Here is a 16,941-nt window from a genome sequence, read left to right on the forward strand (position 1 = left end):
CTCCACATCAGCCACATCGGTCACATCGGCTAAAACTCTGGTAGCGGCCCATGAGGACGCCTGTCAATGGCGTTGATAAGCTGCGCAAATACGTATGTGAATCACATAAATGGCTGGAGCAGCTCGTCCCCGGTCACACTCACTGACTCACATTGAAAAATAGCGCAGAATGAATTGTTGTGTGTTTATTTTATTTTCAACTCCAGTTTGATTTTTTTTTGTGCGCAGCACAGATTTTCTGTGCGCGGAGACTGTGTCAGCAGTGCGCAATTGCGCACGCACGCAGTTTGGAGGGAACAGTGGTCCCAACTGTGGATTTAGATTAACATTCTGAATTCATGTCTGTTTAACTCAGGCTGGATATGATTTAGGATCTTTTTTTACAGTCTATGATCATCTGACTGGAAAAATATGTCCCCGTGGAGTAAGTCCCAAACCTGCGTGTGCATCACTACAGTCCCGTAGAGTCATGTGAGGTCGCACCCTCTGCACAGACGGGCCGCTCTCGATCAATACGTCCCAAGTAAATTATGACTCATTAGTAGCGTCATTTTAACGACCGGAGGAGATTAGATCGAGTATGTTCAACAGGCCCAAAGAAGGAGCCGGAGATTTGTTTGAGTAATGAAGTACTGGGGTCAAAGGTCAAACTGTTGAGGTCAAAATAAGTCAGGTTTTCATCTGATTAGAAAACAGCGCGGTTAGCATGCTAGTCGTTGTTACTTTTAACCCTGCACTGCTTTTTAAGATCAGTGAGACGAGAATAAAAGACGTTTTCAGTGAATAATTTGGATGTTCAGGATCTGCTGATCGTGGGAGAAAGAGAAAAGAGAGAAACAGAGAGAGAGTGAGGGGAAGGGAGAGGTGGGGAGGAGAGAAAGAGAAGGAGACTCAGAAATGAGGGGGAGAGCGAGATTAGAAAAGAGATATGGGCTGAGGAGAGATGGGGAGAGGGAGGGAGAGAGAGAGAAAGGAAGAAAGAGGGAGGGTAAGAGAGGAAGAGAGAGAGTATGTGGTTGAGTGAGAGGGAGGGAGAGATGGGGAGAGAGAAAGGAAGAAAGAGGGAGGGTAAGGGAGGAAGAGAGAGAGTATGTGGTTGAGTGCGAGGGAGGGAGAGATGGGGAGAGAGAAAGGAGGAGGAGAGAGAGACGTGGGTAGAGATATGGGGTGAGGAGAGAAAGTGCAGGGTGAGAGAGGGAGAAAAGAGAGGGGGCAGAGCAGGGTGACAGAGAGAGCAAGCGAGAAGAGAGGGGGCAGAGAAGAGGTAGGGAGAGAGAAAGGGAGAAAGAGAAAGGAGGTAAGAGAGAGGGACACAGTGAGGGGAAGGGAGAAATGGGGAGGAGCTGTTGGTGCTGTTTCAGTTTGGGTCATATTATTCTTGTTCGGGTAACACAACACGGGGAAATGTTGTGATATGTGATATGGATGAAGAAAAACTGTGATTTCAATGTTTTTGTAATGTTTGAATCTAGATTTGACTCAATAATTTCAGTTACAACCGTGATCAAACAAAAAGAATCACTGAAATTCTGTCAAAATACAACTTAAATGTCCTATATTACACAAAATTGACTCTTGTGAGGTGTAAGTCATGTTATAAAGTTGTTACCTCATCAAAAACAGACCTGGAGTTGTGTTTTGTTTCATTCACACATGTTTGCGTAACACTTTATTATTAGTCTGTCCATGTCTCCAAAGCTCAAAACGCTCTGTTCCACCTCGTGATGTCATGAAGTGGTAGTTTTAACATTAACAGCTCCTTTTACCTTTAGTTCAGTAGAAATTGGCAAATCCAAATGATTCTAATGAAGGTGTGTGGAGTTTAAAAACACAGTGGAGCACTTCCTGTATTACCACATGATGACATCACAAGGTTGAACGGAGTGTTTTCAGTTTGAGAGAAGAACTCAGCGTAAAGATGTAGGGTTTGTGTGTTAAACATGTGTGAATGAAATAAAAAAACACAAGTCCAGGTCTGTTTGTGATGAGAAAACAACATTATAACATAGATCAGAAAATAGAGTAATATGGGCTCTTTAAGGGACTTTTTATCAGATGAAGAACCTTACGATATCAACTATTTATCATATGCATCCCTGATTTTTTTTACATTGTTTTTTTTTCTTTTTTTGCACTTTTCTAAACATAAACAGTGGTGAGGTTTAGCATTGCGTTGAGTTTTTATGTTTCCGGGGCCTGTATTGATGGTTAATAACTGTATGGGCAACAGTGGCTCAGTTGGTAGAGTGTTTGCCCATTGATCTGAAGTGTGTGTGTGAGTGGGTGAGTGGTTCCTTGATGTAAAGTGCTTTGAGAGACTCGAAGGTGAAACGTACTATATATATTTTTAAAAAAAAGACCATTTACAAACAAAAAAAACGCTCTGTTCCACCTTGTGATGTCATGCGGTGATACAGGAAGTGCTCCACTAAATCATTTTCTAATAATGACTTTGGTTTGCAGTGCATCATTTGAATGGGATGCCACAGTAGGTGTAACAATAGGGTGGAGGTGGGGGTGGTGGAGGTGGTGGAGGTGGAGGTGGGGGCTGTATCGTTGGGCGCGTGTCTTTGGAGTAAAGTGAATTGTAGTGTGTGATTTGAGTTGAGAGACTGTGTCATCAGGTGAGCGCTGGGAGTGTGGCTGCTGTGAGTCATAGGAGCATTTAACAAGTGTGATTATGAGAGGAGGAGAGGAACAAGAGAGGAAGAGAGGAACAAGAGAGAAGGAGAGGAACAAGAGAGGAGGAGAGGAACAAGAGAGGAGGAGAGGAACAAGAGAGGAGGAGAGGAACAAGAGAGGAAGAGAGGAACAAGAGAGGAACAAGAGAGAAGGAGAGGAACAAGAGAGGAGGAGAGGAACAAGAGAGGAACAAGAGAGAAGGAGAGGAACAAGAGAGGAGGAGAGGAACAAGAGAGGAAGAGAGGAACAAGAGAGAAGGAGAGGAACAAGAGAGGAGGAGAGGAACAAGAGAGGAACAAGAGAGAAGGAGAGGAACAAGAGAGGAGGAGAGGAACAAGAGAGGAACAAGAGAGGAACAAGAGAGAAGGAGAGGAACCAGAGAGGAGGAGAGGAACAAGAGAGGAAGAGAGGAACAAGAGAGGAACAAGAGAGAAGGAGAGGAACAAGAGAGGAGGAGAGGAACAAGAGAGGAACAAGAGAGGAACAAGAGAGGAACAAGAGAGAAGGAGAGGAACAAGAGAGGAAGAGAGGAACAAGAGAGGAGGAGAGGAACAAGAGAGGAGGAGAGGAACAAGAGAGAAGGAGAGGAACAAGAGGAGGAGAGGAACAAGAGAGGAACAAGAGAGGAAGAGAGGAACAAGAGAGGAGGAGAGGAACAAGAGAGGAGGAGAGGAACGAGAGAGGAGGAGAGGAACGAGAAAGGAAGAGAGGAACAAGAGAGGAGGAGAGGAACGAGAGAGGAGGAGAGGAACGAGAGAGGAACAAGAGAGGAGGAGAGGAACAAGAGAGGAAGAGAGGAACAAGAGAGGAGGAGAGGAACAAGAGAGGAACAAGAGAGAAGGAGAGGAACAAGAGAGGAGGAGAGGAACAAGAGAGGAACAAGAGAGGAAGAGAGGAACAAGAGAGGAGGGGGGAGAGGAAGAGAGGAACATCAAGAGAGAGGGGGAGGGAGAGGGGGAGAGAAGAGCAGAGAGAGAGGAAGAGAGGAATATCAACAGAAGGAGAGGAGAGGGGGAGAGGAACATCAAGAGAGGGGGAGGGACAGGAGGAGAGGAACATCAAGAGGAGGAGAGGAGAGGGGGGAGGGGGAGAGGAGGAGAGGAACATCAAGAGAGGGGGAGAGAGGGGGAGAGAGAGGAAAATCAAGAGGAACATCAAGAGGAGGAGAGGCAGAGGGGGGGAAGGGGAGAGGAGGAGAGAGAGGAAGAGAGGAACATCAAGAGAGGGGGAGGGAGAGGGGGAGAGAGAAAAGAGAGAGGCACAGAGGAAAATCAAGAGGAAGAGTGGGAGAGGGAGAGGAAGAGAGCGGCACAGAGGAAAATCAAGAGGAAAGGAGGGAGAGAGGGAGGGGGAGAGCAAGGTGTGAAAAGAGTTGGAGGGAGAGAAAAGAGAGGGACAGAGAGAAAGCATGAAAGAGAGAGAGGGTGAGAGAGGAAGACAGTGGGGCAGAATGAGGGGAAGGGAGAAATGAAGAGGAGAGAGGAAGAGAGCATGTGGTTGAGTGAGAGGGAGGGAGAGATGGGGAGAGAGAAAGAGAGGGAGACACAGAACGGAGGAAGAGATAGAGATGCAGGGAGAGATATGGGGTGAGGAGAGAAAGGGCAGTGAGAGGGAGGGAGAGGGAGAGAGGGAACGAGAGTAAGGGAGACAAAGAAAAGAGGAGAGAGAGGCAGCAAGGGAGGGTGACAGAGAGAGAAAAGAGGGAGCCAAGAAGAGAGGGAGGGAGACAGTAAGGAAGAAAAAGAGAGGGTGAGAGAGTAAGAGAGAGAGAGTGGAAGAACTGGCAAAGAGGGGACAGGGAGGGAGAGAGAGAGGGCAGAGAGGGATAGAGAATGAGGAGGAGGAAGACAGAGAGAGTGAAAGAGAGGGAAAAGGTTGTAGATAGTGTGAGAGGAGAGATGGGAGAGAGAGGGCGGGCAGAGGGTGACGGAGGGAGTGAAAGGGTGATGCGGGTGAAAGAGCGGGAATAAAAAGTGAGAAGGAGAGTGGATGTAGTGGAGGAGAAAGCGGAAAGAGGGGGGCAGAGATGGAGATAAGGAAGTAGAGAAGAGGTGGCGAGCAAAACAAGGGACAGACAGAGTGGGGACATTTGTACAGAGAGAGGAAAAGAGGGGGAAGAGGAAGTGAGAGACAAGTGAGAGGGAGAGAGAGCAGTGACTCATACTTAATCTTGATCAGAGTGGAGCTAGAACCACACCATCAGCCCCTGTTACTAAATTAGGCCTGAATCACAATGGAACAGCGAGAGTGCCTCCTCTTCCTCTGCACAACGAGAGGAAGTCACGCGCACGACTCCACGATCTGATGAAGAGCAGATAGTTGATTGAATTCGTGCTACTTTACACTGCAGAAAAAACTCCTCAAACGTCAAACAATATCGCTTCAGTTCTGGTTATTTATTTATTTACTTAATGTGATTTCTGTATCGACTTCTGTTCTACGATGTGATTTCAGCGGAATAACTTTGATTGAAAAGTTCAAGGACTCATTAATGGACATGTTTTTGGAATAATCGTGCTTTCTGGTTGTGTCAGTGCCATAAATTCATTTTAGTTTTAGTGTTGGAAGAGAAAAGCAGTGTCGAAAGTGTATTTATAAGGGACTACTTCACAGACTTCCCAAATATCTCTTGCGTGTTAATCATTGATGTGGGAACTTTTAATACAAGATTTCATGATTATATAAGACTAAGGACTCGCTGCACCAGAACTGAGATGGGAAAAAAGGGCGTTTGGCTTGTTTTGCTTCACAAAAATGGAATATATTGCGACGATAAGCAAAACCGGATACTTTAATAATCTGGTGATACACATTTTTACTCACTTCTGCTCCTGTTTTTTATGTTTTAAATGGATTTATGTAGACTTGTTTGCTTGTTTTGTTTGTACTTTGAACAGAGCGTACATGAAAAAGTGAGTCTAAGCGCTCTCCTGGGTCTCACTGTAAGAACAAGGAATAATATTGGGCCTTGATCTATTGACTTGGATCCAGCTCAACACCAACAACTCACATCACGTTGTCTTTATGCGGTGTGACTTTATGAGTTGGAAAAGGCCGTTAGCGCAGATTAGCAGCCGGTCAGTCTGTTTACAACCACAAGAGTGCAGAGCGAATGAATAATGCAATGTTTTTGAGTGTCAATACAAAGCGATATAAAAAGATAATGCCGATGGGATGAGAAATTTCAGGACAAAAACAAACAAAACAATATGATAAAATGTCTCAAAAAGTCAGAAATTGGATGAAATAGAATAAGCAGAACAATGTAGAACAATGTAGTTGCAATTAGTAAACACATATAGGTGAAACTAGAACGTTACTTTCTCAAAATAAAAACACATATGCACCTTTTTTCACTGTCTGACATGAAATCAGACTAAACCTTTCTTGTTTTAGGTCAATTAGGATTACTGGTACTGTACCAACATTATTTTTATTTGCTAAATGCCACAATAATGAGTGAAGCTTTTCTTCTTGAGTTGATACGCACATTTCAGACAAAAGCACGTTCATCTCTGGGACACAGAACTCATCTCCTTCCTGAGTGGGATGATGGCTGGACATTCTCCTGCTGTTTATACTTGTGTGTAATTGTTTGATTGATTGTTTGGTCTGGAAATTGCTCCCAAAGATGAACCAGACTTGTGCAAATCCACAATTCTCTTGGATCTTGGCTGATTTCTTTTGACTTTCCCATGATGTTACACAAAGAGGCAGTGTGTTTCAGCTGTGACCTCAAATCCATCCACAGGTGTGTCTCTAATTAACTCAAATGTCATCAATAAATCTTCCAAAGACATGACGGCATCCTCGGGGTTTTCCCAAATTATTTAAAGACATACTAATCTTACTGTGTAAACTTCTGATTTTGGAGAAAGTAATGAAAAATCTCTCATTATTCTGGCATTTAGTAGTAAGTATTTTATTCGGTCATTACATTCAAAGTCAAACACTATTCCACTTATACAAGGTTGCATCTCTATCATGACCAGAAGGGTTTAGGCTGAAGTAAAAATGACTTATAATGCCTAACCCTATTTAATAATAACGCAAAGCAGCATCAGTTCTACAACATATGACTCACATTTAGCAAATAGAAATAATTTTGGTAATCCTAATTGACCTAAAACATCTTAGGTTTAGTCTGATTTCATGTGAGAAAGTGAGGGAAAAAAAGTGTATGTGGCTTTTTATATAGTGTATATAAACTTCTGGTCTCAGCTGTACAATAAAAATCCTCAAACTGTATAAATACGATGTTTATTTTGCAGTGTAATCGTCCTCCTGTGTCATAGCGTCACTCACGATGCTATTCAGCTCCTGTATTGGATCATTCACTTCATTCAAACATGACACTATTGTTTATGAATGACAGCACGTATAGACGACCACACAGAGGAGCTGCGAGTAAGACTACAAAAATAACACTTGAAAACAACATTGTTATGGGAGCCTGGAGACTGGATTAGTGCCTGTGCTCAAAAAGGCTTATGCTTTCCTCAGTGTAGTTTAGTCTGCACGGAATTATGGGTATTATGACGACAGTTTCAAAAGTATAGATTTCAAGGACTGACACTGCAGAAAAATAAAAACGTTACGAGACCATAACATCTTAAGAAGAATGTTCGATCTTATCTGGTCTCGTTCGATATTTGAAGCTAAACAGGGACAGGCCTGGTCAGTATTTGGATGGGAGATCGCTCGGATTGCCATATGCCACAGTGGTGCAGTAGTAGTTCTATTGCATACTGCCCTTGTGCCCTTAATCACGACACTTTACCTAACTTTTCTGTGTTTGAATGTGGTGTGTTGGTTGCAGATTGACAGTCTCGCTTCTGTCAGTCTGCACCAGGACAGCTGAAGATACTTTTATTTATTACATTTTGACCTAACAGCAAAACCAAAACTTGTCAAAACACATTTTAACTCACCTTTAAACTACCCTATATTTGTCTATGTTAAGATACTTTTCAAATTGTCTTCTGCTAGGCCTGTCTCGATAACACATTTTAAAGTTTGATATATTTCTGAAGTAAATAGAACAGGGGTGTCCAACCTATGGCCCAAGAGCCGAATGCGGCCCTCAGACCAGCATTTTTTGGTCCTCATGCCTCCTGCTGAACCGGCCCAATTGATCATAAACAGTACTTTTAACAGCAAATTAAACTATTTCTACCACTATAACCTCAAACGTCACATTGGACTGTGATACAGACCTAAAATGAATATCCTTAAAGTCTTATTAATGCACAGCGGCTCTGTCAAAGCTGCGTATAAAGCGCCGCACTGCATTGGTCTGTGGTTCTACACTTCGAATATGTTTTGAGATGTGGCCCTTGACAAAAGAGTTTGGGCACTTCCGAAATAGACGATAAACGATAACGACCTAACAACCCAAGAGCAGATTTAAACCAAAAGAAAAATTAAAATCTACAATATTAATTAAAAAAAACAGGAGCTGCAATAAAAAAGTGGCGGAATGAATCACTTTAGTTCTTAGTTTGCATCTGTAATGAGTCACAAAAGTTATCAATTCAAACTTCTACAGCTCAAATCTTACCACAAAGCCAAAAAATAACCCAAATTTCCCAGTAATGTAAAGAAAAAGTCCCCAAAATAAATACTGACCCCAAAAAATATAGTTCCAGGTTTCATATATAGGACAATAAGTGGATATAGTAACTCCTGCTCTTAAATCCATTACCTGTGTTTCTCTGTGCAGGTTTTACTGGGATCTTCTGATGCTGCTCCTGATGATGGGAAACCTGATCATTCTCCCAGTGGGAATCACGTTCTTCCGTGACGAGAACACACCGTCCTGGATCATCTTCAACGTGGTTTCGGACACGCTCTTCATGGTGGATCTGGTTTTGAATTTTCGGACAGGCATCGTGAAGGAGGACAGCACCGAGATACTGCTGGATCCCAGGTTGGTTCCACTACGCTGTAAAAAAGGGATTATTGAGCAGAAGAGTGGATGTTAAAGGAGCTCTGTGTAACTTTTCTGGTGGAGGGTCTGCTGTCTGATTGTCTTGTAGGTGTTATTGCCACAGTATAGCTTTAAACATGTCTATCTCCATGGCATAAACTGTATAAAGAATCAACCAAACCTATCGCTAATGCTAACACCGCTTGAATTGTGCTATATAAATATTCACTGCATTACTACATCTACATATAAACTGGTCAAAACTATTCAAATTAAGACTATTATTCAAAGAGGACGCCATTTTATCTTCTCCAGTGAGTCCTTCTGAGGCCTGCGTGTGTCTCATTGTTTCAGTATGTGCCTCACAGCTGAACAACTGGGTAATAATATTAATAAGCTTTCTCTGGGTTTTAATTTGCAGTTCAAATAAATTCATGTGTGAGATATGAATCTGTATGTGCCACATGCAGCAAAGCCTTTGTTCAATTTCCAGTAACACTTCCAATGAATAAGAATGAAGAGGAATGTCAGAACGGTTTTGCTGCAAATTACAGCAGCAGCTCAGGGGCGGCAGTAGCTCCGTTGGTGTTGGTTTGAATCCCGTTCTCGACATAAAGTGTAATTTGTCGAGCGGTCGGATCCGCTGGCCCAAAGGTCGGCCCGCTCCCACAGATGAACACTGTCGTTGTGTCCTTGGGCAAGACATTTATTGCCCCCGGTGTCTGAAATGTGACCATGTGACCATTTACCCTTGTGTCATTGTGTCATTGGATAACATAGGCGCATTACGTCACTTTCAAATGGGTTCTGCCACCTTTTTCTCCAAATAGATGCCCAGAATATTCCACACTATGCCATTAAACTCATCTTGCAATACAGAAAAACTTACATTCTTGCTGTGAGTTTGATGGCCGCTTCACAGATAATGCCATTCTGTGAAAGATTCGGGGCAAAGAAATGATCATCTACGTGGAGACAAGCAAGTGGCAGACGCTCCATCAGAAAAGTTACATAGTGTGGCTTTAATCTTCACGCCTGCAGTGTTGTGTGGATGGTGTTACAAACCGTTTCCTAGAGAGAAAGGAAGTAACAAAAGATAGAAATAAGTAGCTTTTTTAATGTTGGAGCAAGTGAGAGTATAATAATCAAAACTTAAAGTTACACTACAAATAAAAATCAACAAAAGGAGGCTCTACGAGTACAAAATTTTAGATTTAAAAAAAAAAAGTTTCATTTAACCTTTATTTAACTAGGAAAGTCCCATTGACATTACTAATCTCTTTTTCAAGGGAGTCGTGGCCAAGACAACAGCACATTACATTACACACAGACATTTCAACACATCACAAAATGGATTCTTAAAAGTAATTACAAATCAGACTTCATTTCCAAACCTTTCAACATAAATATAAACTGAACTATTGAAGTCAGTTGTTGTAATTTCAAGACTTTTTGTAAATGATTCCATGTTGAAGGCGCAGAATATTGAAATGCCACTTTGCAGCTTCTTTCTGTCCCAAGTGTCCGCACAGAGACTGGTAGTTTTGTGATCGCAGAGCATAATGTCCATCTGTTTTATGTTGAATATACATATGTAGATATGGGGGGAGCAGACCCATAAACACTTTGCAAATGAACATGTACCAGTGACTTAGCCTGAGAGTGTCCAGTGCTGCCCAACCAACATATAATGCTAATAACATATAATATAACACTAAACACAAAAGATCAAGCTTCTCAGTTACAGATAGAAGTCCAAAGTTCACAAAGCGCTCAATATTCAAAGTCAGAGAGGTGGCATGCCGCCCAGAAAACAAAATCAGGCAGCCAGGAGTGACAGGGGGCAGGTCCCTTTAAACTGGCCACAAGTGGAGGGCGATTGTCCCTCCAATCACACATAGAGCGGGGCTGTCAATCAACTGGAGAACAGGAGAGGCCGAGAGAGAAAGAGAGAGACACACGGTAGGAGGAGCTGGAGGCCAGGTGCTGTAACAGATGGATTCATTATTTCGTGAGGTGATTTTGTGCGGTTTGAGTGCCCAGTTCCCAAGGCCCAATGGATGGACGTCTATGTCTTTTGTCTCTGTCATCATTTCACGCATGTTCACTTCTGCTGACTAAGAAAACACTCAACTTTACGCCTGTTTTTGTTTCATTTGGAGTCTGAAATTCTGCTGTCTTATTCCAAAAAGTTGTCATTTTAGTTGCATTATTTCATATGGAGCTGCCAATCTTGAGAGCAAATAGTTGTAGTGTTGACTTGTTGCACATAAATAGTGAACATTTGACACAAACCAACCTACTTTATATTATATTTTAGCGCCAAAACTTTTCCCAGGACCGGGATTTCCACTTAACCGGAAGTGCTGCTACAAAGAAAATGCTGCTTAGTTGAGCGGGACGGAATAAGGTCAATATCAAGACAACAGTGAGTCTTCTGTTGCTTTATCAAACTTGTCTTTTGGTCCAGGGAGATCCGTCTGAACTACCTGAAGAGCTGGTTCTTGGTGGACTTCGTCTCCTCCATCCCGGTGGACTACATCTTCCTGATGGTGGACAGTCTGGACTCCGAGGTGTACAGGACAGCCAGAGCCCTGCGCATCGTTCGCTTCACAAAGATCCTGAGTCTCCTGCGGCTACTGCGCCTGTCCAGACTCATCCGTTACATCCACCAGTGGGAGGAGGTGAGGAACCGTGGACACAAAGCACCGCAGGGGAGGGATTTGGTTTAACATATAGGTATGAGCTTTTTTCACAAATGAACCTGTGAAATGTCACACTGCAGAAATTAGAATGTAGATTAAAGACAAGCACTCTCCACAATGAAAAAAAATGTCTATTCTGTTGTGCATGTTTTTCCTGGAGGCCTGGGTTACATAGCAACACAACAATCCGTAGTGTTCTTGTTTTCAGTTGTTTTTTGTTGGCCTAAAATGCACAGTACCACCAAGACAAAACAAGAGCACACATACAAAGATTCAAACAGGATCATTGTATTGTTTTGTCGCTATTGAGCTGGTTTTGTTGCACCTGGAATGTTCCACAGTATGGCATTAAACTTATCTAGCTCCATGGAAAAAGCAGGGGACAACACAAAGGCAAGTTACAGGTCAGATCTGATCACTGGAGAACCTGCTAACAAGAATGAATGTTTTTCACAACCAAAAAACAAAAAGAAAAACACCTGTGATTGAGTAAATACGAGAAAATTTAAGCTTAATGCCTTACTGTGGAACATTCCAGGTCAAGCAACGATCTTAGTCCACCTTTAATTCCTTTTAGTGCAGCTCTAGGTGTTATGACTATTCCAGGTTTTCATGGCTTTAATATATCTTTCGTTATTTCATGCTAAATGGAGTAAGATGTTTGACTTGGTAAGTTGACTTATTAAGTGTTAAATTTTCCCAATCTTTTTTGCAGAGTTGAAGGTTTAGCTCATATCATCTGTAAGGTATTCAAAATCATGAGTCACATTATTAAACACCAAATAATCACACGTTTTCATCCTTATCCACGTTATAAAAATATAAAAAGTGCATAAATACAAGAGCGAAGTCGGTACAAAACAAAAACACATAACGCAGCTACGCTCCGTCTCTCCGTAGATCTTCCACATGACCTATGACCTGGCCAGTGCCATGGTGCGGATAGTGAACCTAATCGGGATGATGCTGCTGCTTTGCCACTGGGACGGCTGTCTGCAGTTCCTGGTTCCCATGCTGCAGGATTTCCCCCCGGACTGTTGGGTTTCCAAGAACCTCATGGTGGTGAGTTCACTGTCTGTGGAGAGTAAAAGAATCGTCAGGGACTGTGTTTATGTTTATACGCACACACAAATTACATTATTATCACATCTAAAACCGAGTAAAGACACGTGCTGCCGAGCGATTTGTCAGATAAAAATGGGGCATGGCAAAAGCTCTCAAAATTATGACGTATTATTATGTATCTGACCCAAAGTGCACTGACAAGACAACACCTGCAGGGGGAGTTTGTGCAAAAACAACTATTTATACAGAAAAAAGGACTAGGAAACACAGATTAAAATTGTGGATCATCAGTTTAATCTGCCTTTTTACATGTAAATACCAAACCTCTCTCACTTAACTCCTCTTTTATACGCTTGTCCCATATAAATCCTTATCATCTAAAAATAACTATAATAAGAACACATTTTGATTGACTAAGACACTGTCGAATAATGTTTTACAGTCCTCCAAATCTCTGTAATCAGATCATTAAAATGCCATGGAAACAGTAAACCTGAGGGCCCAAATCAGAACAAAATCAGATTACTCACATTTAATTACGGGACAGCTCCAGAAATCTGATAAGGATCTGATTTTGAGCATGTAACCGTACAGTTGTTTAGGCGTACAGTGTTCAGCCACAAGCGTAAATGTTGGCAATTTAATTTTATCTCAAACCAATGGCTGTCGTCACCGTTGTGCTTTTGGGCAAGACACTTCATCCGTCTGCGTTTGGGTGGTGTGTTGAGTGCCTTTAAAAGTGCAACATGTAACTTTTCTGGTGGAGGATTCACCATGGAGCTGTTTTTATTTTGCTTAGACGTTCCACAGTATTAAACTTATCTTCCTCCATGGAGACAAGCAAGCAAGGTGACGCCATCAGGCCATTACAGTTAAGATCTGTGGAGAGACGACCCTGCACACAGTAAGAATACATGATTTTTAAAGGTATTTTTTAACAATATAAACACCTGTAACTGAATAAACGTAAGATGGACTCGTTTAATGTGCACTAGGTAACTTTCAATCGGGTTCTGCCACCTTTTTGTCCATATAGATGTGATTAGAATATCCCACAGTATGGCTTTAAACTCATCTTGCAAACAGCTATAGAAAAAACACGCATTATTGCCGTGAGTAGGGTTGCCGCTCCGTAGATCTGACCTGTAACGTGGCCTGGTCGCGTCACCTGCTTGTCTCTGTTTAAGATCATAGATTGTATATATTTAAATGGACAAATAGACAGCGATCATAGACGCACTTCCAGCTCCATTGACTCTGGCTTCAATTCACTTTACATTGAAAAACAGTCGCCCCTCACTAACCACTGCTGTCTGGATTGGCTCTTTGGTTGCTAGGATACCCGCGGTAGAAATTCCTAATACCAAATTGGCCCCTATAGCTGCTAGCCCCGATGAGCTTCATTTGACTGGAGCCGAACGCTGCGGGTGACGTTTTAGGCGAAGAAATAACCAACTCCATGGAGACGAGCAAGTGTCCGACTCCAGCAGAAAAGTTACGCGGTGCCTTTGTCTTGTGTTTTGTGAATACGCGACTCTGCACACAATAAGAATACATGAATTTCAAGGTATTTTTTTAACAATATAAGCACCCGTATCTGAATAAATGCAAGATAGACCTGTTTAATGATTTAGGTGGCAGACACTGAATTAAAAGATTACACAGTGCACCTTTAAAACATTCACGAGTTTCTATGGCGACAATGCTTTCCATAAAATCATAAGCAGGGTGTGATTTATGAATGAAGCGGTTGCCGTGGTTTAAATGCAGCCTTTATTGGTGAGTGGTTTTAATCACAGGGGAAGCACCTCTTATTAAAGTCTGTCGTGTTTGACTGACTTACCCTCTGCATTCATTTCCAAACACCCCCATCCTTCGCAATATGTTCCAGTCACTGCTTTTCTGTGCGGCAAATGAGAAACAGCAGGATATAAAACATAATTCCTGTTTATTCAATTTGTTTGTTGATAAAAATCCAGCTTTGGGATTATCTTTGTGTGTTCACATGTGAGTCTGATCCAATATTGTTTTGCTCTTATCTCTGCTGCAGCACTTCAGGAAAAATAAATCAACCATCACGCACAAAAACAAGAAGATATTCCAAATTAAAATTCTCTACAGGCCAAACGGAGGTGTAAAGCCCAGGGACGCGCTGGGAGATGCTTTATCAAGTGGCACTGAATCAGAATAACAGCTGTATTGCGGAGCTGACTCATGTCTCTGCCGTTGCCTCGGTGACCGTTGCTAGGACGGTTGACGCTCGGATTTTCCCTTGAGAAATTCTCTGCATCCGATGGACTAATAGCGCGAATGATAATTGGACTCACAGTTTGGCACCGTCACAAGCGTTCAAAGACTAGACTGGGTTTTTTTTGGTTTTTTTTCCACAGTGAACGTGAATGTGAGTGACTTCAAACTAAGTCATTTGAAGATTAATACATCTGACAGTTAAATTGGTGTTTTGATCCGAGCTGTACTTTTGCTCTAAAATATTCCCAGCATCCCTTTACTAGAACTGTCACGAAGTTAAGAAAATATGAGAAAAATATTCATATAACTGTTAATATGGCGGAGCAAGATATGCCACTGACAGAATCATTTTAAAGCAAAAGAAAAGCAAACGTTAGATTTCTTCCAGGCACCAGTGGAAAGGGACTGGGCCACTAAGAACAAAATATGCAAAACACATACAATCCCAAAGTTTTAAAAAGCTTTATTCCACATTTTGAAGTGCGATTTACTTCTGAAGCTAAAATAGACAAACGATCATATTGAAACCAAAACATAAAGCTGAAATATACCAAAAACTATTCCAAATGTAAAAATTGCTAAAAAAAATAAAAAAATAAACATGAGCTGCAAGAAATAAATAACAGAATACAGCGGTTTGTGTCCATAATGAGTCATAGAAGTTATTAATTCAACTCTCTACAGCTCAAATCTAATCGTAGAACAGAAAAATAACCAAACTTTCCACACTAGTACAAAGAAAAAGTCCCTCAGGTGGACTATTACAGAAATATATTATGAATTAGAAGAGCTAGTATCTGATAAATGTGATAATGTTCACCGTTTATTTAACAAATGAATCTTTTTGTCTTGATTAATTGAGTCCTGTCAATGAGGGTTTTTTTTCTTGAGGCCTTTTCTGATGAAATATATTTATAGACAAAAATTTACACATTTCCTGCATGAGTCATTTTGATGTAGTTGTTGCTCTCTCTGAGTCACAAACCTCCACTGTCAGCACATGCCTGTTTCTGAGTAGGGTCCACATAACGATTATACGATTAGTGGATGATTATTTCAACACTTACTTGGTTGAGATTCATTGATAAACTAGTTGCAGCTTTATTTTATACGCAAACAATTATGAAGATCTCTAGTGCGGACTAAAAGGCAGACCTGCATGCGTAAATATTGGTCCAAAAATGCATGGTAAATGGTAAAAAGTCACATTTTTATACAGCGCTTTTACACCTTCAAGGCACTTTACATCAAGGAATCACGTCGCCAACCTGTGGGTCAATGGACAAACTGAGCTACTGCCTCGCTATATAAAAATACACTGCCTGGTCACAAAAAAAAGTCGCCCCCTGGATTTAACTAAGCAAATACGTCCGAGCCTCCTGCAGTTGGTCCGGTCTAGGTTCAGCAACAGAATGAGGTCAGCTGACACTGGAATATACTGAATGACCAGGTTATTCCATCAGTGGATTTTTTCTTCCCTGATGGCACGGGCATATTCCAAGATGACAATGCCAGGATTCATCAGGCTCAAATTGTGAAAAAGTGGTTCAGGAGCATGAGACATCATTTTCACACATGGACTGTCCACCACAGAATCTTTGGGATGTGCTGGAGAAGCTTTGTGCAGCGTCAGACTCGACCATCATCAATGCAACATCTTGGTGGAAAATTAATGCAAGACTGGATGGAAATATATCTTGTGACATTACAGAAGCGAAATCGAAACAATGCCACAGCGAATGCCAGTCCAACGAAATATTAGAGTGTGTGACCTTTTTCTTTGGCCAGGCAGTGTATATAGATCATCGCTCATGTATTGAAAGTGAATATTCATGTGTTTCAGCTGTTTATAGGCACCATTTTGAACTTTTTTTTACCATTTGAAAGATAATATGATGTTTTGAATTGTTAACTGCTTATTTCTCCATTGCACACTCTAAAACCCATGGATAGTAATAATTGTAACAGGCACACAGCAGTTAACACCTTAATCGTTTTGAACAGACTTACCCTCCATTTTCCCTCTGTTTTTCCCTCCTCTTTGTGCAGAACGACACGTGGGGGGTGCAGTATTCCTATGCCCTGTTCAAAGCCATGAGCCACATGCTGTGTATTGGCTACGGGGCCCAGGCTCCAGAGGGGATGACTGATGTGTGGCTCACCATGCTCAGTATGATCGTGGGCGCTACCTGCTACGCCATGTTCATCGGACACGCCACTGCGCTCATACAGTCCCTCGACTCCTCCAGACGACAGTACCAGGAAAAGGTAGGCCCCACTGGGTCACTGAAGACACCTTTACACCAGACT

At 42.0% G+C, this 16,941-nt stretch overlaps 1 protein-coding gene across 1 annotated transcript in view; it reads left to right on the forward strand.

Moving 5' to 3' along the window:
• LOC117384257 (potassium/sodium hyperpolarization-activated cyclic nucleotide-gated channel 3) overlaps nt 1–16,941 on the forward strand; it is a 44,364-nt gene that overhangs the window by 21,835 nt on the left and 5,588 nt on the right. The window contains exons 2-5 of the mRNA XM_033981543.2: nt 8,405–8,611; nt 11,082–11,295; nt 12,217–12,378; nt 16,681–16,899. Of these exons, the coding sequence (XP_033837434.1) occupies nt 8,405–8,611; nt 11,082–11,295; nt 12,217–12,378; nt 16,681–16,899 (802 nt within the window). The remainder of the gene's footprint in view (nt 1–8,404; nt 8,612–11,081; nt 11,296–12,216; nt 12,379–16,680; nt 16,900–16,941) is intronic.

The sequence above is a fragment of the Periophthalmus magnuspinnatus genome, chromosome 16 (assembly GCF_009829125.3).
Source record: "Periophthalmus magnuspinnatus isolate fPerMag1 chromosome 16, fPerMag1.2.pri, whole genome shotgun sequence".
Lineage (NCBI taxonomy): Eukaryota > Metazoa > Chordata > Actinopteri > Gobiiformes > Gobiidae > Periophthalmus > Periophthalmus magnuspinnatus.